A 25,602-nucleotide genomic window follows, 5' to 3' on the forward strand; every position below is an offset into this window, starting at 1 on the left:
CGTGCGTGTGCCTCGCAGCCCCACGTGATCCCGGCCAAAGTCCGTCTGTCGGTGCCGCAGCCCCAGCTATGTGTGTGCGAGGGGCACGCAGGCACGCGTTCGGCAGAGCGGCGCGCCTCAGCGCTCGGTGCGTGCACGGGGAGGGACTCGGAAGACTGAGGAAGCGCGGGAGCAGCGGGCTGGCGGGGCGGCCGGGCTCGCACGTCAGCGCGCCGCGCGGGGAGGGCGGGCGGCGGCGGCGCCGTTAAAGGCCGGAGGCGGCGGCGCGGCGCGGGTAGCGCGCAGGGGCCGGGCTCGGCGGGGGGCGGGCGAGGCAGAGCGAGGCAGAGCGAGGCGACGGCTGCGGCCACACTGCCGGCACCATGTCGGGCACCCGGGCGTCCAACGACCGCACAAGCCACCCCGGCGCCGGCGGCGGGCTGAAGCGGGCGCGCAGCGAGCCGGGCGGTAACAAAGTGACGGTGGTGCTGGGGGCTCAGTGGGGGGACGAAGGCAAGGGGAAGGTGGTGGACCTGCTGGCCACCGAGTCGGACATCGTGTGCCGCTGCCAGGTGGGTGGCTCTGCCCGCCGCTCCCCCGTGGCTCCTCACCCTTCGCTCCCCGCTGCTTTCCCCGTTCTCTCCTCTGTACGTTCCCCAGTGCCGCTCCGCTTCCCGCTGTTGTTTTGCTTCCTCGCCCGCTCCCATCATTCCCCTCCCCGCTCTTTACCCCCCTCCCCGTTCCCTCTCCCTCAGCCGGCGGGGTGGGCAGCGCCGTGCCCCTATCTTTCCCCCCTCCCCGCCCCCCACCTCCCTTCCAGGCGGTGCATGAAAATGCCACTCGGAAAGAAAAAGCCCAGCTCTATAAATAAAAACAGCTGACCCTTCGCGATAAGCGACACAAGATCCCCCGGCGCCGGGAGCTGCCTGCGGGAGTGTCGGGTGGCGGTCGCGCTGCCCCCTCACGGTGCTGCCCCGGGCCCGGCGCTGGGGACCCGGGTTCGCGGCGCCTCTCGGTCCGTTCCTCTCAGCCCTGGGAAGCGTCGTGTCATGGGGTCGGTATTCCTGTGCCCATATTATCCTGGAGAGTAGCGTTGTTTAACCGGCTCGGGGAGCAGTTGCATAGTGCGAGTCCGTGAGGGCTTTAGTGAGTTTTGTTATGCGTATGCATAATCACAGACAGAATCATTGAGGTTGGAAAGACCACTAAGGTCCTCTAGTCCAGCCATCAGCCCTTGCCTGTTACTGCTCTGCACTGTGTCAGTCAGTGCCACATCTGCCCTTTTCTTGAGCACGTCTAGGGACAGTGACTCCACCCCACCCTGAGCAGCCTGTGCCAATGCAGTCTTCCTGAGATGTTTTCCCTAATATTCAAGTTGAACCTCCCCTGGTGGAATTTAAGCCCATTACCTCTTGTCCTGTTGCTGTTACCTTGCAGCTGAGGCTGACCCCCACCTTGCTACAAACTCCTTTTAGGTTATTGTAGAGAATGACAAGATCTCCCCTGAGCCTCCTCCAGACTGAGTAACCCCAGGTCCCTCAGTTGCTCCCCATAAGACTTGAGTTCCAGGTCTTTTACAGCTTAATTGCCCGTCTTTGCACATGCTCCATAATGCAAGGAATCTTAAAACCTTAATCTAGTCACTTAATACAAGCCCAGTTAGACACTAAGGCAGTCACTAATAATTGCAATAATTTTTTAAAGGGATGCTTTCAAGTATTAATCATGAACTGTGGGTGCTGCCCCATTCCTGGAGGTTCTCAAGGCCAGGTTGGATGGGGCCTTGGGCAGCCTGATCTGGATGGGGCAAGCAGCCCACAACAGGGATTTGGTAGTGTGTGGGCTTTAAGGTCCCTTCTAAACCATCTTGTGGTTCTAGCATATTTGATCAGTAGAGCTGCTAATGCTTATAACTGTCACGCTAAAGATTTCGGTAAATTGTGTGACTACATTAATAAACCAGCATCTTAGTTCAGTTCAGTTGCTATGTAGAATGAAACTTATTGTTTCAGAATGCATTACAGCTAGTGAGAAATTACAGATGTCCTTGGGATCATAGTCTGAGATTTGAGGATGTTTCTTCAATTAAGCATATTGTATAAACAAATACTGCCATGGGAGTTAAGCATTTTAAAGATGGAGGAAGTATTTTCAGTGGGAAGGTGGAGCTCCCAAGGTCCTGAATCACCTTGAGATGTTTCCTTGTGAAATTCAGCTGATGAATATGTATTAGAAGGACTGTAGTCTTCTACATCTTTTTTTCCTTTCCTTTTTTTTTTCTGTTCTGTTTTCTTTTTAACTTGTTGCTGAAAATCTAAGCACAGGTCTTATAACTGCTTTGGGAAGGAAACAGAGTTTAGAAGCTAGAGCTGAGGAGAGAAGCATTTCCTGTAGGCCAGTCACGTGTTTAGCATTATTACTGCAAGAAGTCATACAGGTTCCCTCTGGACAGTCTTCACTGCGATGCCCCGAGATTGCTTTCAAGACAGATTCTCTGTCCATCCAGAGAGCTGATGGATGCACAAGCATGGCCCCAGGTGCAGCTGCAGAACGGTTGGGAGGATGCAGGACTCAGTATGTGTGTGCCAGAAGGGTTAGTGCGCTAGCAGCAGGCTGAGTGGCTTAGTATGCTGCAGGGCATGTCTAGATCTGCTTTCTGTTGCATGCTGATGAGACCTGGGTGGGTGGATGGATGGAAGGCAAGTGGATCCAGGAGGCCTCTGGACTGTTCTTGGAACAGTGTTTGCTGACACAAGTGTACACACATGTATGAGATTTAACAGAACTGGCTTCAGGTTTAGAGCTTGAGGGCAAATATGAAACACTTGAAAAGAAATTATGAGTAATTATTTACTCTAGAGTAGCAAAAATTAAACAACTCCTGTAATATTTACATGCTTTTTTACACGTCTGATAATATAGAAGATTTTTTTTTAAATGCGCTGTTTTAATAATATTTGATGCTTTCAAAGTTGGTCATGCAAATAGATAACTGTCTACTCTGACGCTTAAGATATATTAAGGATATGCATGTATCTGAGCATTTGAACAGCACTAATTACTATTCTCCCAGTGGGGTAATGGTAAGTGATTAACTTGTAGAAGTAACCAATTTGAGAGAGATTTTTCAGTGGCTTATACTGACACAAAAACGCCTCAGCATTTGGACCAGAATCTTGCTATTTCCCATCCCTCCTGGAAACTGAAGAACCTTAAAGAGACTTCAGAAGAAGTTCTTCAGGAAATGTTTGTGTTTTAGAACTGGATGATTCACTGGGTTATTTCCTGGTGTCCCGTCTGCTTCATGTTTTGAGACACTGATTTAAACAGTGTGTTTTAGTCCTCAGTGAAATGAAAGTGGCAAGATTAAAAAACTAATAACTGGAGGGGGGATGTTTGTCTTTTAAAACAACATCTCAGTGGGGTAATTCTTCATTACTATTTGATCTAACACTTTAAAAAAGCTTTTTTTTTTTTTCTTCCTGAATTTAGGTTCAGGGCCAAATGGGAGTCGAAAGATCTTACTCAGAATAGTATTTCCCTAACAGTTCTACCAAAGGAAGTATAATTTTCATTAAACTTCCCTTAAGTATTTTTAGCTTGTTGCTTTAATGAAGAAAATATTTTGTAGCTGGACTACCATGCAGGAAATGATGTGTTTCCTGGGACACTGGAGGAAAGGCAGCTTAGGTGTATGGAAATAGGGAGTCAGTCCTTCACAGATACAAGTGAAACTTGAAATTGTGTTAAATAAAGAAAATTCCACATTAAAACCTCAGCATCTTTAGTTGTCCTGAGTTTCCAGAACTGGATTTTACTTGAATGGAAGACTCTCAGTTTGATCATGTTGATTCAGCTCAGTGCTTACACTGCCTGCAATCCAAGTACAAACAGATTTTGGTGCACAGCCTACTTCATTTTTAACATGCCTTTATATAGTGATTTCCCAGAGTGATGGAAGTTGGAAAGGAACCCCTTGAGAATTTACGGTCGAACCTCCCTTGCTCCAGGCAAAGCCAGCTGGAGCACCTTGCCCAGGGTTGCATCAAGACAGGCTTTCTCTGTCTCCAGAGAAGACAACTCCATCAGCTCTCCGGGCAGCCTGGTCTGGTGCTCTGTTACCCTCACAGTGAGGAAGTTTTTCTCTCATGATGATGAAACTTCCTGTGCTCAAGTTTAGGCCCACTGCCAGATCACTCAGATCACTACAGAAAACAGCGTGACCCCATCCTGTTGATACCTTCTGTTAAGATTTTTGTACATACTAATAAAATCTCCTCTCAGGCTTCTCCAGGCTGGGCAGGCCCAGATTTCTTCAGTGACAGCTCTCAGCCCAGCCATGCTATGTCAGAAGCTTTTCATTGTGGCTGCCTCCAAGGCTAGAGTTTATGGGCAGATTTTCTATAGGTTTTTTTGTTTGTTTGTTTTTGTTTTTTTTTTTTTGGCTGAGTAATTTCACAGAGCTGGTTTAGAACATGACCAGGCAAACAGTTGACTGTCACAGCTGCAGAGCTACAGATCCAGAGGCATCACTCAAATTAGATCTGTTCCCCAAAAAATCCTGCATTGAACTACTCTGATAAGGTCAAAGTTAACTGAAGGCAGCTGGTCAGCCATGCAGTTTAGCTGTTTCCTTAAGGAAGCTGAAATTATGCAAGGAACATTTGTAATAATAATTTTTCACTGAACATTTTTGCTTCATGGGACTGTGTGGATATGAATGGAAAAGGAAATAGTATGCATTGTCATAAAAAGGCAATGCAGTGTCTTTGCCAATAACAATAAAAGCTCATGAGACACTTTCATTTTTATAACAAAGGTGTGTGCCAAGAATGAGTTCCCTCTGTAATGGAGAGTAAGCAGTTTTGCCTTTTGTGGTGAAGTATTTATGTGCAATAAATAGTCTTACAGCAGAATGTCTAAAAGCATTGGGGCAGAGCACTCCGTAAACAATTCTGTAATAAGCTTGAAGGGGAGGAAAGAGAGTGCAGTTTTCCAAAAGCTTAGTGTGGAAGATACAAAAAAATGCCACTAGTAAATAGAGACCCATGATAATAATCGTGATCTGTAGTGGGTTTGAGCTCAGTTAATGAGCGGATAAGCAAAATAGTGGCAGTACAAATGCGCACTTTTCCTTCATTCCATACTGAAAGCAGTAACACTGAATCAGCAGTGCAGAGTAGTCCAAGTGTTTTTAAGGTTTTTCAATCATTTGGCACCTGGTGTGTTCCAGTGCTGCCTATGCCCAGGCTGGCTGTGTCAGACCTGTGACTTCTGCAGCTTCTGGAAGTCTGGAAACAATTTCCTCAGCACTCCCTTCAGAACAGGCATTAAAGAAGATACACCAAACTGTAAAAATGTCGTTGCCATAAGAGGAGCTGTTAGTATTGTGCTGAATTTCTCATATTAATGTGCTTCTAAATGTGTGGTCACTTCTTAAAACATTTCATGTGTCCAACTCAGTATGCTTTTACAATGAATGTCTTCAATATTAGAAGAGGATCATCGATCTAATTGATATTTCTACTGAAGAAGAGCAGAGGCAATTGAAATGTGGATAGAAGCCTTTTCTGTTAAGGTTGCTTGTGGTTGAGCAGTTTGCAGCTGGCCACATCTTTGTGCAGATGTGGAGAGCAAGTGACTGGTTTTCTCAGTGCAGTAAATGTGAAATAATGTTGAGAAGGACTAAAGCAGTAAGGAAAGCCTAAGAAACTTTTGAGATTGAGATCATTACAACATCAAAGAAAAATGTAGGAAGGGGTGAAAGGATGTATCCAAACAACATCTGTTGCCTATTTGTAAGTTTCCTCGTTTTAGTGTTCTGGTGATGAATGTAAATGCCATGCGTGCTGGCGCTTTGAGGAACACAAAGGAATACACTGTGGGCAAATGGTCAAATAAAGAAAACCAAACATGACAGAAATGCCAGGCAATGAGTTTTTTTCAGTGGTTTATGTTTGTGACAGGAATGCTTCCTCTCTTTCTCTGTTGAGCTGCTGACAGAGGGCAAAACAGCCACATGCCCTGACTGTCCCCATTGATCCTGGGCTGCTGGAATGGTTTGCATCAGGGTTTGAATTAGGTCAGCTTTATGTGATGAATACGTGCGGTTGCAGTGCTTGTTGTCTGCTGTTTTTCTCTGTGTTTGTGTGCTTGTATTGTGTTGCTCTCCTTTTGGTGAGATGTAACCATGATATTTAGCATAACGTCTTCATAGTTAGGATAAAGCAGCATGCAAAGACTTTAATCTCTTGATCATTCAATGCTTAATGATCATCAGCAAAGAAATTGACCTTGGAGTCTTGTGTGTGACTGCAGAACTATTTTTTTTTATTTTGGTAATGTTTGTGAAGGTTGACAGTCCCATTTACAGGCACGCATACATCTATAGTAAAAAAGTTCACCCTTCAAAGCTTGAAATTCTTTTGTAGCAAACTGTCATTTGTAAGTCACTTAATGCAAATTCTGTATTTCATTTTACTTGCGCTTGATTACCTGCTACACTATATCATTTTAGGATTTAGAACAACATGATGACACGGCTATTTTAAACTAGCCGCTCCTCTGGGTAGCAGCGAGATCATCTCAGGACCACCAGGATTATAAATACTGATGAGAAGGTCAGGTTTAATGTTTCCCAATCTCCATAAGAAAGCTAGCTTAATTTCCAATCCCTTCATAAAACCTGATAAATTTATTATCCCCTACGGGCATTGAAGAAAGCAGCTGAAAATTAAGATGAAATGACATCTGTTCTGTTTCATTCCTTTTGTAAGTCACTAGCTGTCGCTAACTTGTTTACAGATATAAGCAAAGTTATGTTCATATTCTTGGATCGTGTTGCTTCCCATGGGGACATGACTACACTTCTTCAAAAGAGAGAACTAAAGATTAGCAGACATGTCTAGATTGTTTGTGCTCTTTCATTTTAGGATTCTGCTAACAAGAGCCGGAATACTTTTTCCACTAATGTTTTCAGTCAGTATACCTTGAGTTAATCATTTTCTTTACTGGTTCAGCTGGAGTCCAGTTTGTTTTGCTGTAGTGGTGGTCTGTCATAGTAGTTTTGGTTTGTTTTCACGGTTTTTGTGGTTTGACAAGAATTTCATTTCAGTTAGAAAGTATCTTAAGGTTAAGCATATCTAGTTTCTCTACACTGACTGTTCTTCCAAGCAGAGTTGAGTTAGACTCTGGGTCTGGAAAACTGGGTTTTCCAGTTGCATTTTTCAGATGCTTAGGAAGACCAAGGTCTCTTCAGAAGTTGGAGGGGAGTTTTCATTAGTAATAAAAGAAAAATGCATTATTACTGCTGCAAAATAGGATATGAGCTTCAGCTTCAGATATTTACATTAGAAATATTTCATATATTTCTTTGAAAGGTCAAAAGTTTTGTTCAGAGCTGTCAAGGGTGTTTCTGTCTGTGATCATACTAATGCTCTCTTCAGGCTTTAGCAGGTCTGCTTCCAAGGGAATTCAGGAGTTTCTCAAGATCACTGCTGTAATTGGGAGGGTGCGGTTCTGTGCATTTCTTTAATTTTAGGAGTCACCAAGGAGGGTCACAGGGCTGCTCTGTACAGCCTAGTTGTTACTTGACACTTTTTTTTGACGTCTTAGAGAAGAAGAGCAGGGCAGACGTGGTTTGGCTGATGATTCTCGGTGTTAGGAAGGGAATACTTGCAAGTCCAGCCCCTTGACACCACCGTAGTTTTAAAAACAGAATCCTTGTTCGGTAGATCTAGTGTGAGTATGCTTCTGATCATTCTCTAACCCAGCTCTTATTAATAATTGCATTTTGGTTTGTTTGTTTGTTTGTTTTTCCAAGAAAAAAGTTGCGATCCACTTCTTGGAACCGAGTTGGAGATTATCAAGGTTGTACAGGCAGGTCTTGGTTTAAAAAAAATAAACAAAAAAAGGGAAGCCTTTTATTGTCAGTTTCATTGTATGATGAGAAGAGTTTGGCCTCCAGCTGCAGCTGTATGGCAGCAAATGTTGTCTCTCAATGGCAGATGGAATTAGTAGAGCTGGGACACTTACAGAAAGTGGTAGCCAGGAATCTCATCTACTTCCTGATGCAGACATCGCTGGCTCTTGGTTTAGAATAGGCATTCCAATTCATGGATTATAAATTCATAGATTAGAATGCCGGAAGAGATCATTTTGTAATGCTGTCCAACTACCAAGAACACGGTATTCCAATAGCAATTGCACCACTGCCAAAAGGAAAGGTAATACAGTTTCTCTGCTTCTACCTGCTATTCCCATTTATATGACAAGGATCACACTAGGCATAGCAGCCAGTGGACTGAAACTGTTTTCAGGCACTTCCACCTGGTTTCTAGCATAGATATCTCCCATGCAAGACTTCTCTTGCACACTGGCCACCTGGCAAGAGCAGGCAGAAATGCATTTGAGCATCGGGACGTGTTCCATCCCTACTCAAACATATTGTGAATCTACGTGCAAGCAAAGAGTTCCTGCTGAAGGTAGTAAGCAGCCTCATAACTGCATGACTGTTCTGAATGGAAATTGTTTCCATCTTGGGATCTTTCAGCTTTCCAGAAGTCAGGAGCCTTGAAATGGCTGAGCACCTTGGAAGGTGAATTTATTTCTTAATATTTTGGTAAGTTCTTCTAAAAATGACAAAGACTGTGTGTTCTCTTCTGCCAATTTGTTCATAATAATTATTATTGTATCTTAAAGATATTATTTGTATCAGCATGTGATTGTTAACACTGGTAGGACGTGAAAGCTTCTTGATCTGTTGTGTTGATTAAGTGGTTTTGTTCACCTACTGTAGAGTAGTAATCAAAGTATGTCACTTCTATACAAGCATACAATATCACAAGTAGGTTGGCAATAGAAAGATTGGAAAGGTATTTTTTGAATAAAACAATTTTTTCCCACAAAGTGGGAAAAAAAAAAAAGATTATATATTTATTCGTTAGCTTAAGTTCCTTTGGCTCCTGGTATTGGGACATCATGTACCTTCATACTTTGATTATTAGAAGTCTGCCTAGTATGGTTCCTGGTGCTCTTGAAAGAAGTGTTACAGTTCTTTCCTTATCTTACATCAAAGTTTGTTTCCAGCTGGGAATGACAGGCATTTTAAGTTGCTGAGTTTAAACCTTCTGAATTTTAGAAGAAAAGAGGTAGAACTTGAAGTAGCACGAGGTAACAAAGCATTCCTTAGCAAAATGCAGTGAAGTGATGCATATTTAATGCTGTTAATAAAACCTCAACTTAGAGAGTTTTCAAAGGTAATAAAAATGGATTTGTTAAGCATGAAAGCAGGTGCTTTCATAAGACTGAATACTAATTTTCCACTGCAGGCTGCAAATGACTTGAGTGAAAGTTATTTGTTCTCGGTACTTGCTTTGTATGTGGAGACCTTTAACACTTACCAAGTAGGTTAAAATGAGCATTTACCAGCTCTGAAATACAGCAGGCATGAAGAACATCAGCTGTGGCCATGCAGACAAATAGTGTTCATGGGTCTAGGCAGTGCTTGCAAAGGGAGGGTTTTTGAGCAGTGTCTGGAAAAGAACTTCCTAAATGGTCTTTCAGTCTTTTTATGACTGCTGTCATTGTTTGGCATGCTGAACACTTTGTAGTTCTCAAATCCCACTTCATTGCTGGTGTTTGTTGCTGTAATTGAAGGAAGTTTGAAGTGGATGCTAATGTTGCAGATGTTGCTGCCATCCCAGCTGCAGTCATAACTTTTTGAAGCTTCAGCAGCTCCCTGCGTGGCTCCCTCTTGGGAACAGAACTTCCCACACCAGGGTAGTTGAACGGGAACGCTCATGCTTCCCACATTTTGGAAATTAATGCCAACTTCTTTCTGGCCATACCGTTACTCACAGTGCAGATGATGTCAGAGTAACACTGGTGTTTAACTTCTTAGAAGTTGTCACCTTAACGTTCCCATTTCTAGAGAAAGTTTTTCAGAATCATGGCAGAAAGCAGATATGACCTGGAAAGGTGCTAACTGTGAAAGGTGTATAAAATTCCTGTGGGATTTTTGGGTGGTACAGTGATTCAGAGCAGGGATTCTGTGACCTGAGTCTGGATATTAAATGGAAGCTCAGTGCACAGAGCTGTTTGTACTGTGTACAGTAGTTCTCTGGACTTTCAAATATGTTCGTGTTCCAGTGAAGCCTGAGTAAGCTTTCAAGCTCCCATTCATTAATAAAAAAAGGGGAAAAAAAAGCTCATATAAGCCCTAGATTGACTCTCAGAACATTGGTAACATTAGAAAGGGAGTAGGTGTCTTTAGTATCTGAGCTCTTACACTACCAGCTGGTCAGAATGTCTATGACACTCAAGGTGAGAAATATGTCTAAGTTACTAAGATAAAAGATAACAATTAGAAAGTGTCCCATCAGACTGGTTATGTTTTGCATGTTTAATCGTATTTATTGGACAATTCAATGCTCTGCCTCCGCTTCACTTGTGTTTGTAGAAATGTATTAAGTTCAGCTGTAAAAAATACACTCAAGACACTCCTTTTAGGAAATGCAGACCAGCGTGAGCAGCATGCAACAGCGGTTCAAGAGCAGTAATTGTAGCTTTAGATCAGGAAAGTGCTGTTTTTGAAGGTATGTTGTGAAATTCTTCTTCTGTATTGTCTACTCAGGGGACTAAAAATGGCTTCAAAGATTTTGGCAATGACAGGATGCATCATATCTGCTGATATTTCTGTGCATCAGCAGGTTTTGTATATGCATGTTCTCACAGCTGATTGATAAAGGAGTTAAAATTAATGTCCCTTCTCAAGCATTTGCTAAAGAAAGACAGCATTTGTTTGGGCATCACTTGTTCAGGAAATTCTTGATAATTGTAGCAAAAATAAACACTATGCTTGTTAAAACTAGACCTTTAATTAAGTCTTTGTTGTTTAATTCAGGTCGATGCATGCTCTTGACTTACCTCTTCCCAGGTCTGAGTTGTCTCATTGCTCTCCTTTACAGCTTTTTGGGAAAAATCAGTTTCTTTAGAAAATACAAATTCTGCTCTCAGGTCTGGCAGATGTTCACCAAAGTCAGGAATTGCAGCAGCAGACTCTGTTGAGAGGTGGTGGTGCGAAGTGGGATGATCATCCTTTGACCAGGATACTGTGTGAAGCTGCAAAGATGACACGTTCCTGACTTTACAGCAGCATCTGCTTTGTGGGTGGGAAAGGAGTGCTTCCATTCAAGGCCAGGTTGGATGGAGCCCTGGGCAGCCTGGTGTAGTATTAAATGGGGAGGTTGGTGGCCCTGTGTGTGTGGCAGGGGGGTTGGAGATTCGTGATCCTTGAGGTCCCTTCCATTGGCCATTCTGTGATTCTGTGAAAAGGAAATATTGGAGTTGTAGCCTTAACCCCATAGAACTGGCTGAACACAGGTTGTGCCCCAAAACTGTGGATTTGCACTGATATGTCAGAGTCAGGAGCCTGTGGGTACATGTTAAATTCAGTTTTGTTTCCAGAAAGTTTCAGGTTTTTTTTTCCTTGCTATCACTTACATTCACTCTTGCTGTGACCCACTTCTGCCTTGACTCCATCCATGATGTAATTCTACTTTCCAAACCTACACAGAGCTGCTGAAATCTCATAGTGGTCCTGTCTGAACCATTTTGCACAATACCACAGTAGTTCAAGTCACTGTAAGGTGGAGAAAATTATGACCGTTCATGCAATTAAAAAAAAAATATTATCACATTATTTGCTGAGAGTTTAGAGTGAAGATATAGGGCCGTTAACCCTTTGTTTCTTTCTGTTTCAGGGTGGGAACAACGCAGGTCATACTGTGGTTGTTGACGGGAAAGAATATGATTTCCACCTGTTCCCTAGTGGCATTATTAACCCAAAGGCAATTTCTTTTATTGGTAAGACCAATTTGGAACTTGTTTTAACAAGCAGTGCTACTCGGCAGGTAGCTGCAACCATAGTTTATAGTAACAAGCAAAGAAAAACATAGGTGACTGTTCATAGAATTTGTTTTAGCTTCAACTGTTTGACTTCTTGTTTACTTTATAAACTCAAACTGCTTAAGCTGATGCTGTATTTCACCGTAATGATATTCGATGCAAATAACATCATAAAAAGCTTACTTACTGGGCACTAAACTCATATTTAAGTGATAGGCTTAAGTTGAAACCCTACACTTGTCCAAAATTATAGTTCTTTCTGAAAGAAAAACTGCATGCAGGATGTGCAAGAAATGAGTGCATTCTAGTGAGTCACAGATCTGTAGTTTCAGTTTTGCTGCATTTGATCATTTCTGAATGCATGTTTGAAATATATGAAACTCCTTCATTTTCACTAAATACGGTGCATTATCTTGCTTTCCAACTTATTCTCTTGTCAAACAGTAAAGAGTTTGACTGAGTTATCCTAAATTTAGGCAGAGAGACTGTTGCAGATATTTCTGATGTTCCCAAGAAGGAAGCAGCAGCTGTTTCCAGCCCACTAAATCATTAATCCACATCTCATCAGTAATGTTCTGTACTGCTTGTGGATTTTGAACTGTAGCTCAGTAGCAGGGAGAAGGCATTGCTAATGCATTACAGTACTAGTTTCAGCTGAGTTTAAGGTAAATTCGTGAATGCTGAAGAAAATGTAAATGCTGTCACACAGACTTGTCATATGGTAAGGCAACAATCTCCTTTGAGCTTTCATTCGAGAACAATTGAGACTAAATTCCTGGTGCAAAGTCCACCACAAACAAAGGAAAGAATCTGCTTAACTCAGCTGACTTTGCAGCAGGCCATATGCTCACATCTGCAATAAGCAAGTAGTTTTGTCTGATTGTAGCAGACTTACAGCTGCTTATCCAAAATGGAGATTTGTCCCAAAAAATCTCAAGATCGCATAGTGAGAAATGTGAGAAACCTTGTCTTCCTTTTTAAATAAAATTTCGGACAGCAAGTGTTTACATGCTTCACACCCTGAGAATGAGTATTTTATTACTTGCTTTAAAACAAACTGTTTATCTTCCCAAAGGTAATGGAGTGGTTATACACTTACCAGGCCTGTTCGAAGAAGCTGAAAAGAATGAAAAGAAAGGTTTGTGTCATTTCTTTATGCTAGCAGCTAGTATGAAGGGATTTGTAAGCCTTGGTTTATTCAGTGCAGTAACCTTCTGAATTTTGAGTAATGGAAGGGACAGTATTAAAAATGCTGATTGTGTTGTAGTCTTAAGACAGATTTTTCAAAAGCAATTTTTTCATGGGGTTTCATGGATTTTTATGCCTTTTGAAGCTATATTGGCTAGAAAATGAAATCTGTGCTAAAGTGAGAAAGGTGACAATAAGAAGCATGTTGAGAAAACATATAAAAAAGAAGAGAAACTCAAATCTCAAAGAGTAACTGATCAGAGCAGCTGGAATCCTCCTTTTTAAATTACATTTTTATTTTTTTGAACAGGTTTAAAAGACTGGGAGAAAAGACTGATCATATCAGATAGAGCACATATAGGTAAGTGATATTTGAAGGGTGGAGAAGACTCAAATCAATGCTTAACTTGTGGTGCTGAACTACTATCACTCTACAATGCAATCATGTATTTGATCTAACATCTTTTCTGTGTTGTGTACCTGCAACAGGATTTGTATCTGCTAAAGAATGATGCTTTACATGTGTTCATGGTGTTAAAGCAGCACTAATTCTGTTTTCACATGAGGTTCTTATGCTAATAACAAACACAGTTTTAAAATTACACGTCTGTGACTTAAAGTGCTTTCCTCTTTTGGTCTGTCATTATGTCTTTGGTTTTCCATTGCAGTGTTTGACTTTCACCAGGCAGTAGATGGGCTCCAAGAAGTGCAACGTCAAGCCCAAGAAGGAAAAAAGTAAGTCTTTAGCACTTTCATTTCAATAATAGTTATGCAAATTTGGAAAACTAGCATGATGTTGGAAAACAGAAGTGCAATATATCTGTAAAGAGCCTTGCTGATTTGATAGTTCTATGACTCTGTTCTGGTCCTATTTATTTTAGTGTACAAATTATGCTAAATTGGGATATTACCAAGGATGTGAATTCTTTGTAATTCTATTTTCCAGTTCTCTGCAATACATAAAGGCACTTTGAAATTCCTCACAAATCCTTAAATCTTATTTGTGTTGAAGTGATGCTTCCATTCTTCCTACATATCAGACTAGTAATGATTTTTTGACTTGAGTTAGAAGTGTCGACAGGATTAGGTTACATGCTGATCATCGTTTATTGTATATTCAGTTAAACTTCATGGGAATAATAGTCTCAATTTTAATAGTAGACAGTAAGACAGTATATAGTTATTAGTACTTCATGATTCTGTTTTTAGAAAAAAAACAAGGGTTTATATGAACACGCTATTATTCTGTCAGCTAGTCTCCTATTAATCTTCATAGACAGAGATCCCAATAAGAGTTTTTCTAAAACACATATGAAAGTAGGCATGCAGGTAGGGAAGCAGCTCCATTTTTATCCTTTTATCCAAGGTGAATGCCCCAGCAGGAGTTCTTTAGCTGTAGTTTTATTCAAACAGACTCAGCTACTGGTTTCAGAGCCATAGGAGACCAATTTGATACCTCACCAAACTGGTTGTTTACAACCATGGGCAGTGCTTCAGCTATGAAAATGTGAAAAATACATTTGTTTTCTTTTGTTTTCAATAAATATGACAAGATAGTAGAGTAACCATAATTTCTATGTAAAATATGTACATACACACATACTCCTACTCAACTTGTTTCAGTCAACTTGTTTCAGTCAGATCTAAGGCTTAATACTTTACTGCATACTATGAATACTACCAATATTATGCAAGTCCACTGAAGCATGAAATTTGCTGTATACTTATTATTATGGAACGTTAAAGCTTATTTTTCTTGTCTCAGAGCTCCTGCTCAGCATGTAGCATAGCAGAGAGCTGTAACAAATTACTTAGCATGAGGGATGTTTTTGCATGTGTTAATAGACATCTGGGGGGTTCTTTTCAATTAGTATTGGCACGACGAAGAAAGGGATTGGACCAACGTACTCTTCCAAAGCTGCACGAACAGGTCTTCGAATTTGTGACCTCCTTTCTGACTTTGATGAATTTTCTTCAAGGTACAACTAGTTTCATTTCTAAATATTATGTTAAAGAGTGATGTATTTTGGCTGGCAGGTTTATTTTTAAGGAGGTGTTTTTCAAAACGTGTCTGGTCTGAATTTTGTGTATAAATTATCCAGGAGAAGAAAACTGGAAAGAATGCGTGTGTATTTCCTTTACTTTTGTGTCTTGTAAAATCTAGCTATATACAATAGGAATGTGCTGGTTGAGATATTAAAGCTCTGTGTATTTTCTTTACATAGCTGTCAGTGTATGCAGTATGTAATATAATCTCACCTCTTGCCAAAGGTTTTGTGAGCAGTAACTCAGAGTGTTCTTCATAGATACGATTTAAATATTTTACAGATTTAAAAATCTGGCACAACAATACAAGTCAATGTTTCCAACATTGGAAATAGATATAGAGGGACAACTGAAAAAGCTAAAGGTAAGGAAGTACTCTGATTTGCAATTGAGTATTCTTCTTATGAGTATTAAATTCATTCTGTAATTGATACGATTATTTTTCTCATTTAAAAAAATTACTTTGCTATGTTAAAGCAATCAAGAGACTTGAGAGTGAGTCAGTTAATAGTCTCATTCCAGCCAGACCTAGGCTGCTTCAGTTCTTACTGAGGAAATGCTTGTGGAAGCTGTGTTTCAAGATCTGTGTTTTGTTCATAAAAGAGTTTTTCTAATAAATTCCAAAGATCCCCTGGTAAAATATCTTTGAATAGGGAAGATGACACAGAAAAAATCTCAAATGTTTCCCAAGTTTTGCCTATTACTTGTTCAGAGCAAACACCCTACTTTTAAAGATATCTTCTTAGTGTTCATGAGAAGTGTTTTGGTTTGTTATCTTTTGTTTGTTTTCCCTCTGGAGCTTGCACTTTTTCTAAATCCTAGTCTCATCCATACGTTTCTCAGTGTGTCTACACTATAGGCCATCAACAAAATGAGCTAGGTGTGCATCATCTTTGAATAGAAATGCTGCAGAAATTACAGCATTCCAATACCCTAACAAGTTGTGCACTCTTATTAGTTCAGTGTATTAACTTGTTTGTAATGGAATATGAGCTAATTGTGTCTTTTTCAGATAAAATGCAGCTAGGGAAGCTGGTGCACTGGGGTTTATCTGTATGTTTTGTTCTTCAAAAGTGATCACCATTCTTCTTCTAGCAATTCAAGTATTGTTTGGGAAGGCTGATATTTACACTCTCATTTGCAGGGTTATGCTGAAAAAATAAGACCCATGGTTCGAGATGGTGTGTATTTTATGTATGAAGCTCTTCATGGCTCCCCAAAGAAGATTCTTGTTGAAGGAGCCAATGCAGCATTACTTGATATTGACTTTGGTATGTTGGATTGTAAACTTGACTGAAGTCCTAAGAGACTCATTTTATTTTGATTTGTATTTATAATTGCTGTGCAAAGAATGGGAAAATAATAACTAATAATAAACTAAAGTTTATTCCTGTGGGGCTGAAATTTCAGTCCTAGATATTCTCTTGTTACTCTTGAATGTTTGTGCACCTTGCCACACAGACCAGGCAGCCATTGTGGTGCTGCTGAGAGTATTTTCTCTGCAGTGGAGAGAGGATTAAACCAGCGCAGATAACTTATAAGCTTAACTTCTTCAGTTGATCTCTGCTCTGCTCTATTACCAAAAGTCTAATTAAACCACTTAAGTCTCCATGAAGATGAAACAAAGAAGGAGAGAGATGCTGCAATCCAGAGTCACAGTGTAGCCATCATGAGTAATCTCTGAAGGTTTAGAAAATATTCAGCAGATACTCAGAGCTGGCTGTGTAAGGCACTGGAAATGTCACACTGTGACCTTTATGTGAGACTCTGTGGATGCTGCAGAAATACTTTATGTGATACATAGGACAATGAAAAAAGCTTTACACAACGACAGCATCCTTTAATAGATCAAGTGCCTGATGGAAGTAATACTGAGATGCTTTTAAATTTCTCCCCTGCGAGCAGTCCTCAGTGAAGGTTACAAAGGATGAATGCAGGAAAATTTGCACATTGGAACAGATCATGCATACTTGATAAAGCAGGACGTTTTCTTATTTGGCTATGTGAAATTGTTGATCAGTAACAGTATGCTTATACAAAATGCTGAGATAAATGGGGTGCTTGAGCGGAAAGAGCCATTCATTTGATGGGAGTGGCAGTTATCTCTGGAGCTTTAGAAATCTGAATGTGTATCGTTAACTATAGGAGGAAGCAATTTGGGGAAGAACAACTGAATTTGTTCTTTTAAAGGCAAAAAGGGGCAAGCAGTAAAGAGAACTTACCCTCTTCAGCTGCTGCTTCAGTTCAGCTTTAAAGCCAAGCATAGAGAGGAAAACTTCCTTTCAACTAAGGAAGAAAGTCATTCTTTGGTTTTTGTCATTGCTGAAACAGAGCTGTGCTGTTTTGTTTTTCTTACAGGCACATATCCTTTTGTGACTTCATCAAACTGCACTGTAGGTGGTGTATGCACTGGACTTGGTGTTCCTCCCCAGCACGTTGGTGATGTGTATGGTGTTGTGAAGGCATATACTACTCGGGTGGGAATCGGAGCCTTCCCCACTGAGCAGATTAACGTAGGTTTAGTATTACAAAATGCAATGTACGTGATTGCCAAGAAATAAGTTCAAGGGATAAGGGTATACTACAAATAAATAAGCACTGTAACAGAACCAGGGTGTTGCACTCATGAAGACAGAGGAGTTACGTGATAAATTTCAGTCATTTTTCTTTAGAGGAAAGAAACACGGTTGTGATGCTGTTAGGTTACCATGATGGTTCTGCTGTAATGAATGATGTCAGAAACAGATTTCATCATTTTTTGTGATATAGGGGCTTTTCAGTGGCAAGAATGTGCTGTATAGAAGTTGTTGGCGAATCTCAAGGAGTTTAAATTACAAGATACAACTCGCATACTTGGCAGCCTATGTTCCATGAGTTATTGACAAATTTTGGTGCGTGCGTCAGCTAGTCTGCACAAATTGATCAGAAAAAGAGGAGCGAGCTTTCAGTTCTTTTGAAACTGTTCTCTGGTTTCTTGATAATGAAAATATTGTCCAGTAAGTTCGGTGTATCGACTATGAGTTACGCACACAGCATTCTCCAGGTCAGTGATCTGAATTTGATTTAAAGCTGTATTCACTAAAATCCATTCTCTAATGGCTGCAAATGAATTGATGATGTCCTCTAGTTTTATGGACCACAAGAGTAAAGCTTTAGCTTCACTTTTTTCAACCAAAAAAAACAGTAAAAGTTGCCAGTATCAAAGGGAACAGTTGGCAACCTCATACTGTGGTAGGACTTAAGAGCCCTGAGCACAAACGAGGCATTTGTTATCCTAGACATCGCACAAGCATTGGTCTGCCCCCAACATGTACAGTAGATGCCAAAGGAGCAGATGAAGAAATTAAAAGCAAACTCTTAGAAGAAAAGATAGACATATTTAATAAGCATTTTGCAAATGCTGGTGATTGAGATACAAGAATCTCATGCATGAGGGGCTTTACTCTCCAACTAAGTCACATTTGAAGTATTCTTTCTGTCTTATTTTAGGAAATTGGAGATCTTTTACAGTCCCGTGGCCACGAATGGGGAGTAACTACAGGCAGAAAGAGGCGCTGTGGCTGGTTAGATCTTGTCATTTTGAAATATGCTCATATGATCAACGGATTCACTGCGTAAGCATCACAGATTTTGCGCTACATTTGGAAGTGATTATTTTGTGCTTCGCAGAATAAATATGTAGGTAACATTAATATAAGTCAGTAAAGTGTTACATTTAAAGCAATTAATTCACAGTGGGCAACTGAAAATTGTATACAGTAATTGACAGTGGGCAACTAAAAGTGGTCTTCATGCTGATAATAAACTTATCTTCTTAGACTTTTTCAGTGATTTTACACCATCATCATAGTGATTTTTTTCTTCATAAATGTTTTCCCTTTGTTTACATCAGATGACCAGTGTAGTTTGGATCAATGTATCAGTTTTCACACAAATTGATTGTTTTGGTGTTCTTGATCCAGTGCTTTCCAGCTGTCTTAGCTAGAAGCCAGTGGTTTGGGGCTTTAACTGGCTTTAGTGGATCAGACTTGGATGAGCACTTCTGCACATACGACTTCTGTAAGTGGCATAAGTAAGAGTCACACAAAGTGTACAGCAACTGGCGCAGCTCAGACAGGTTCATTTATCTAGAGAAATACATCCCTATATTGTATTATAAATTCTGCTTTTAACTGTTTGAGCTTTTATTTTAATTGGGAGTGAATGACATGTTTGGTTAATAAGTTGTTTTATAATTGAAAACGTACTTCAAATCAACATTTTAAAGGAACTAGTCAAGACTGTAAAGCCATTAGCCTAGTTTGTCTAATGCTGTAACACTGGTAACTATAAAAGAAGCCAGTAATTTGAAATTACAGTCTATTTTTTCAGAAAACTGCTAAAGTTTCATAACAGTTGTGTTCATATGAGGCGTAGATTTTGCATTCAGGCACATTATTCATATATACAGACATGTGACTGTTGGCATTTTGGTATCTTAGAAACCAAGATTTAACTGGTATTGTTTATGCCAGTAGTGCTAGAATGGAACAATATCTGGAATGATCTCTGATCATTAATTTATCAGAAGGGTTTTTAAAATTATTATTTGCTTGGTTTTACACTTTGCTTTCTCTTAAAACAGCTCTTGTTAATGTGGAAATATTTGTTAGGAGAGCATTACATTTCCTTCCATTTAAGTTCTATACAGTTGCTACATTTCTGTCAACAAAACTGTCATCTCTGGTAACTCAGACAGTTAATACATGGGAAATATAAACTAAAAAAAAGCTGAAAAACTGGCTTTGTTTCTTCTTTCCCAAAAGGTGATCTCATGCAATCATTGCATTCATCATAGACTTATTGAGCACATACAGCATGGACTATATGTGCATATACCTGACCAAATCCTTATCTGTTCATGAACTTATCAATCAAGGTCTGGCATATTGCATCTAAAGAATGTGACTAGTTTTAAAATGTAATTTAATTCTGATTAGTGATTGCTTTATTTTTTCTTGAGATTCCATTTTTGTTTTTCATTGTGTTAATTCAAAAGATGGGAAAGATTCAGTAAACTAATGACACTGATAGCTCAGCAAGCGTGCTGAATGTCAGACTGAGATCTTCCCTTCTGTGCTGTATAAACCAGATTATTTGTGTGAAATCTGTTTTAAATGGTAAATAAAGTTGTCTTGTAGTTGTTTTAAATAAGGAGGAATAAGAGAGTTGTTAGTGGTGATGTGAAGTGGCATGCCAACATACACACTCAAACTAAATGCAGTAAGTTTTGCTTTGTGTTGTCAGTTTGCATTTTAATGCACTGAGCTGAACGCTGTGCACCTGTATGAGCAGCCAAGCATTTGGAAATGTGTCCTAGTAACTCAGTCACATATTCATCCCAGAGGCATGAATTCAATTAACAGTGTTCATAGTTTAATACGTTTGTGTATTTCTGCTACTGAATTGCTTGAGTTGGATTTCTGAATAGAGAACTAGTGGAAAAAACCTAGCATAAACAGTGAAAGAGATTGAAGAGGAAAATGATAAAGATCAATCATGCGTATGACTCTGACCAATGTTGTTCTGTGCAGCTTGGCATTAACAAAGCTGGATATTCTTGATGTCCTTGATGAGATTAAAATTGGTGTTGCTTACAAATTGGGAGGAAAAAGAATTCCGTATTTTCCAGGTATGTTATTCAGTGTATATTTTCATTTTTTGCACGTGTTGGGAAAGACTCTGTTTTGTTTGTTTTTTTCTTTTAAATCAGGCTTAATTTCTTATTTACTGGATCTTGTGTAGGAGTTATACTATGTGCACATCTGAACCCAAAAATGGAACTACTGTAAACTTCAAATAATTTCATTTCTAAAATATACTGATGTAGTTTTCTGGCAATATAAAGTACATTCAAAGGTTTTGACAAGGAAACTGAATTATTGGATCCTTGAATCAAAGTTATCTTCCTAAATAACATAAATTAATCTAAATTAAGAATAAACTAATTATCCCATCAGTAGACATACTGTGACTTTTCACATTGTTTTCTTTCTTTCATCAGATTTTTAACTGCTAACAAAAATTCTTGGTCAGGAACCACAGGTGTGCTCTTTTAAGGTGGAACAGCTAAATTCAACTGTGATTAAAAATTGTTCTCCACAGCTAATCAGGAGATACTACAGAAGGTGGAAGTAGAATATGAAACGATGCCTGGGTGGAAGACTGACACAACGGGTGCACGAAAATGGGAGGACCTTCCACCTAAGGCCCAGAATTACATTCGATGTGTGGAAAACCATGTTGGAGTGCCAGGTAAATCTTAGGCAGATGCAGCTGTGACAATGTGACAGTACACAGAAGAAGTTATGTAGAAGTGCTCACTTCTTTGGCCAGGAATTGGCCTTATTTGGGCAGGAGATGATGGAAGCATCTGTGGTTGGGTTGGTGATGGTAAACAACGCTTTGCCAAGAAGCTGCACAAAGTTGTGTTCTGCACCATGCCTCTCCTAGCTAGTCTCTTCTTTTCACTTCCTGCACTGCATCTCTGGATACATGGCTATTGAAACCAGTTCTTTCACTTAGGAAATTGAAAATCTTAACGTGATCAACCTCTGAAGGTTAATCAATCTGCTTTTCTTCCAGTGAATTGCTGGAGATCTCGAGATGCCAGGGGTTAGGTGTGGCATGAGTGCTAGAAGGAAATTTCTGCCACAGCAAACTTGAGAAGCTAGCATGTGGGCTGTTGTTTTCCATAAAGCTCATCAAAGGTCACCTCTAAGGGTGTAAGCTCTTTGCAACTGTGGCAATACCAGTGTTTCTCATAGATCAGGAAGGGTCTTATAGGAAAGCCTGAAGCTCAGTGCATGATCATGGGCACAGATGGGCAAAGCTCCCCTTGTTTTATTTCTTCAGCTATCAGTGTGAAGGCATGCAGCCTTGGTGGAGCCAATGGCTCGAGGAGGCACCTCATGATTTCTGTAGTATCCATGCAGTAAAAAGTGAACAGTTGTGATGTAGTATTTAGGGTGGCTGCTCCCACTGGATAGTGTTCTTAATTGCAGCCTTGTATTTAACAGCTTTATAGTGTGTGCACATCGTTGTCTCCTGATCTGCTTCACAATCTGACAGAGCTCTTGCTTTTTGTAGGGGTTTATCTAGGCATCCTATTACTGAAGTTAATGAGAGTTAAACCTACAGTAGAAGCGCTTGACCTTCTGTTAGGTATTTTATTGGCAGTGCTTTGTGCTTACGATATAGTTTTGTGCTTTCAAACTTCAGTATATTGCACTATGGTGTGGTAATACAGCAAGAGTAAAGTGATTTTGGATAGCGAAACTTCCTAGCAGTGCATTTCAGCACAGTTGGCTAATTTGCACTGAAGCATAATAAAACACTGCAATTTACTAATTTTTCTAATAATTTTTTTCTTCCCTAGTCAAATGGGTCGGAGTTGGAAAATCAAGAGAGTCAATGATCCAGCTGTTTTAAGCAAAGGAAGAAGCTCAGTGATCTGAAGCACAATTCAGTGTTTGCTTGTTCCTTACTGTTTCCTCTTTAAACGGAGATACTATTTAAAACCAACATGTTCTTCTAGGAATTGAATAGAAACAAAATGCCTATCCTGTATTATAACATTTTATTTATCTTACGTGTCTCGGTAATTTCAGTGTAAAATCTGTTTGGTGGCCATCATCAGAAAGAAAAAAATCAAAACAGTGCATAACAAAATAAGGAAAAAAATCCATATATTTTTTTAAATTTGAGACATTACTATTTGAAAGTATTTTACGTCAGAGTAGAGTTATTTCTTCTTGATGAAACTGGTATTAAGTTTTTTCCAGTAATTACTGGGTGACTTTAGAGTTGTGAAGATTGAATTTTTTTCTTCCACTTCAAGTGTTAAAATGTCTAGGTCTTTGGGTTGGCAGCAGTGAGACATATACAGTGTTCTTGGAGTGGTAGGACTATGCAGATTTTCAGTTTGTAAAACACAGTAAAGTTAGGTATTTTTGACTGTGCAGAGCAAACACAATTATCTATAATTTTGATATAACTATTTTTTATAGCCCACTGAAATGAATGGAGAGAAGCTAAAATATTTTTTTAACACAGAGCTTATTCTAGTAACTGAAATAACATCTGCAGAGGGGCCAAACTGGAGAAAGTTGTTTAATAACTCTTAAATATCCCATGTACAAATAGGCAATCCTTGAAGAGACTGTCAGGTATGCAGTCTTTATTTTAAGCGTAGGGAAGGAGTGAATGACAGTGGAAGGAAGAGAGTCCTCGGGGTACAGAACATGTAAGGAGGGTGCAGCCAAAACAACATGCAGTGGTTTAGTGAACCTGAAACGTTTCTTCCTGCTCATGCAGCGATTGTGATTTCCAGAGTTTTACTGTAAATGTCTTTTGAGGAACTTGGGACTTGCAGCTCTGTGGCACACTTGCTTCTACAGCTCCCATGTTTCCAAGAATAAATCAATGCATGACTTAACGATGACTGCTGTGGTATTTACACCCCTCGCACATTTTGACCTTCCTCAGCAAAATGTAATACCTAATTATAGAAGGGGATGACATGTGGCAGCCAGGGTTGTGACATGTAGAAACCATGGAAAGGTCCCCAGAACCTTCAAGAATACACTTTAATACTTTGTGGGTCTTCTAACTTTTAGCAGTTAGTCAGCAGGAGTTCTCAAAAAAGGCCTAGAGGAAGAATATACTAGAAGCCAACTTATTCCATAACTGAAATCTTCAGAATAGATGTTTCTTTTCTGTATATGTCTCAGAGAGCTATAACAATATTCCCAGAGGCTGTGGAAAAATGGCATCACAACCTCAGTAGTGCCATTGTGCAGAGTGTGAAAATATCCCTTTTCTGAGATAATAACTCAGAGGATACAAAAGGATAACATTCTTTGCATCGGAGAATTCATGGCCCAAAGCTGAATTCAGACAGAACTCCTCTGTTGGTCTTTGGCAAGTCATTTAATTTCCCTGTTACTGTTCTGCAGTTTGTAAAATGTCACATGGTAAAACTTCCTCACTTGTTTTACAGTGTTGTGGGGAGCTCTGTGGCTCAAATCTGCAGTCCTCGTTGTAACATAGATGAGGAAGCCCTACCTTTCATATTGATTAGAGTTAAAATGAAAAAGATTTCTGACCTTATTTAATGTTCACGAAGCACTTCTGGAAGGTGCTTGCTAAGTGCTAATTAGTACAAGCACTGTGAAATGTACCTCGTTTATATGAGGTAATTTAAGTGTGAAGGTTTTTGGAAATACAGCAATAGTTCCATTTTCATGTAGCTTCACCATGTGACATTTGCCTACTGGATTAACCTGACGTATTCCTTTTCTTGGCCCCGTCTTCATAGGTGCATTTGTGTTAGGGATGGCCACTGTATTTAAGCTTTAGTTAATTTATAGACTTAAGTGCACAATGACTGCAAGCCACTCTGTATACTGAATAACTGGATTAAATGATCAATTCTGAATGATGTATGTGGCATATTAAAAATGAGGATTTATAGCTTAATTTTCACAGGATTACTGTCTCTTGTTCACCTAATCTTTTATTTCCCACTAAGTATTTTTTTTCCATTAAGTGTCTATTAGATCCACATTGCTTGTATTTGCTTTCAAGGATTCATTGAAAACCCAGTAATGTTGTCAATGGACTTGATACTGTAGACAATAAAGTAATACTGTGCATTTCATTTCACAGCATGGATTTTCTAAAATGAAATGTACTCCTATTAAATTTTACTTGTGTTGTCGTTAAGTGTGAATGCATTCAGGTTTTTATCAAAAAGCTATTTAATCTACTGAGTGACATGATGGTTGGTAAGAACATTTAAATGTAAATTTGCATTCAGTTTGGCTGTTTCCCATTATTTTATGGATTGTATTGTTTGAAATTTGATTTTATTAGCAGTCACTGTGATAAATTTGGTCTCTTCTTCCTTCCCAGCTGAGTGCAGTAATAATGAGTGAAATTGGTTGATGCGTCATCCCCTATGATGTCCTGATGGAAGGCTAAGGGTAAATGTCTGCCAAAGCAACTTAATTCATTGTAAAAACTATAGTATAGTTTTTAAAAGGTAGCAATTAATGATTCACTCATGCACATTAATGTGTTTGACATAGGTACTCACACTTCTCCGTGATAACATGGCCTTCATAGTCAGATGTGTGTGACTTAATACATGCAGTATAGGATTTTGAAGCTCTTGTAATTCTTAATTTGACTGTATATGGTCTTACAGTTTTGGCATGATGCACTTTATGAAAGGAAAGAAAACCAAGCATTTCCATAGTAATGTGCAATCTATGCTCACATCTTTCCCTCTATGCAGATATTTCAAGTGAATTTTGGATCCACACCTGTTATTCTGTCCTGAAAAACACATTAAAATGAATTTAAATTAACAGTGCTTGCTCCCTGTTTCTTTCTCTTTTTCTAAGCAAAATGCACTTCGTAGAAAAACCTTTCTTAATG

The 25,602-nt window shown here is 39.7% G+C and overlaps 1 protein-coding gene and 1 long non-coding RNA gene across 3 annotated transcripts in view; one reads left to right on the top strand and one right to left on the bottom strand.

Annotated features, from left to right (window-relative positions):
* LOC116216697 (uncharacterized) overlaps nt 1–1,280 on the bottom strand; it is a 44,394-nt gene extending 43,114 nt beyond the window's left edge. The window contains exon 1 of the long non-coding RNA XR_014883769.1: nt 862–1,280. This is a non-coding gene — a long non-coding RNA (uncharacterized LOC116216697). The remainder of the gene's footprint in view (nt 1–861) is intronic.
* On the top strand, nt 232–25,532 carry ADSS1 (adenylosuccinate synthase 1). Of its 2 annotated transcripts, none has more exons than XM_085225726.1 (13): nt 232–551; nt 11,742–11,844; nt 12,962–13,024; nt 13,385–13,435; nt 13,743–13,809; nt 14,946–15,053; nt 15,403–15,484; nt 16,265–16,391; nt 17,479–17,633; nt 18,610–18,734; nt 20,694–20,791; nt 21,265–21,414; nt 22,538–25,532. In XM_085225726.1, the coding sequence occupies exons 1-13, from the start codon at nt 363–365 to the stop codon at nt 22,588–22,590; spliced, it is 1,371 nt and encodes a 456-aa protein (XP_085081852.1). In that variant the 5' UTR covers nt 232–362; the 3' UTR covers nt 22,591–25,532. The 2 variants fall into 2 exon arrangements, with proteins under 2 accessions (XP_085081852.1, XP_085081853.1); XM_085225727.1 differs by lacking the exon at nt 232–551 and adding an exon at nt 2,478–2,516.
* The last annotated feature ends 70 nt before the right edge of the window (nt 25,533–25,602 follow it).

The sequence above is a fragment of the Meleagris gallopavo genome, chromosome 5 (genome assembly GCF_905368555.1).
Source record: "Meleagris gallopavo chromosome 5, MGAL_WU_HG_1.1, whole genome shotgun sequence".
Lineage (NCBI taxonomy): Eukaryota > Metazoa > Chordata > Aves > Galliformes > Phasianidae > Meleagris > Meleagris gallopavo.

Coding starts and splice junctions, on each gene's coding strand:
- ADSS1 (XM_085225726.1), top strand. CDS start 363: ATGTCGGGCACCCGGGCGTCCAACGACCGCACAAGCCACCCCGGCGCC. Junction 552..11,741: donor ACATCGTGTGCCGCTGCCAG/GTGGGTGGCTCT, acceptor TTTCTGTTTCAG/GGTGGGAACAACGCAGGTCA. Junction 11,845..12,961: donor AAAGGCAATTTCTTTTATTG/GTAAGACCAATT, acceptor ATCTTCCCAAAG/GTAATGGAGTGGTTATACAC.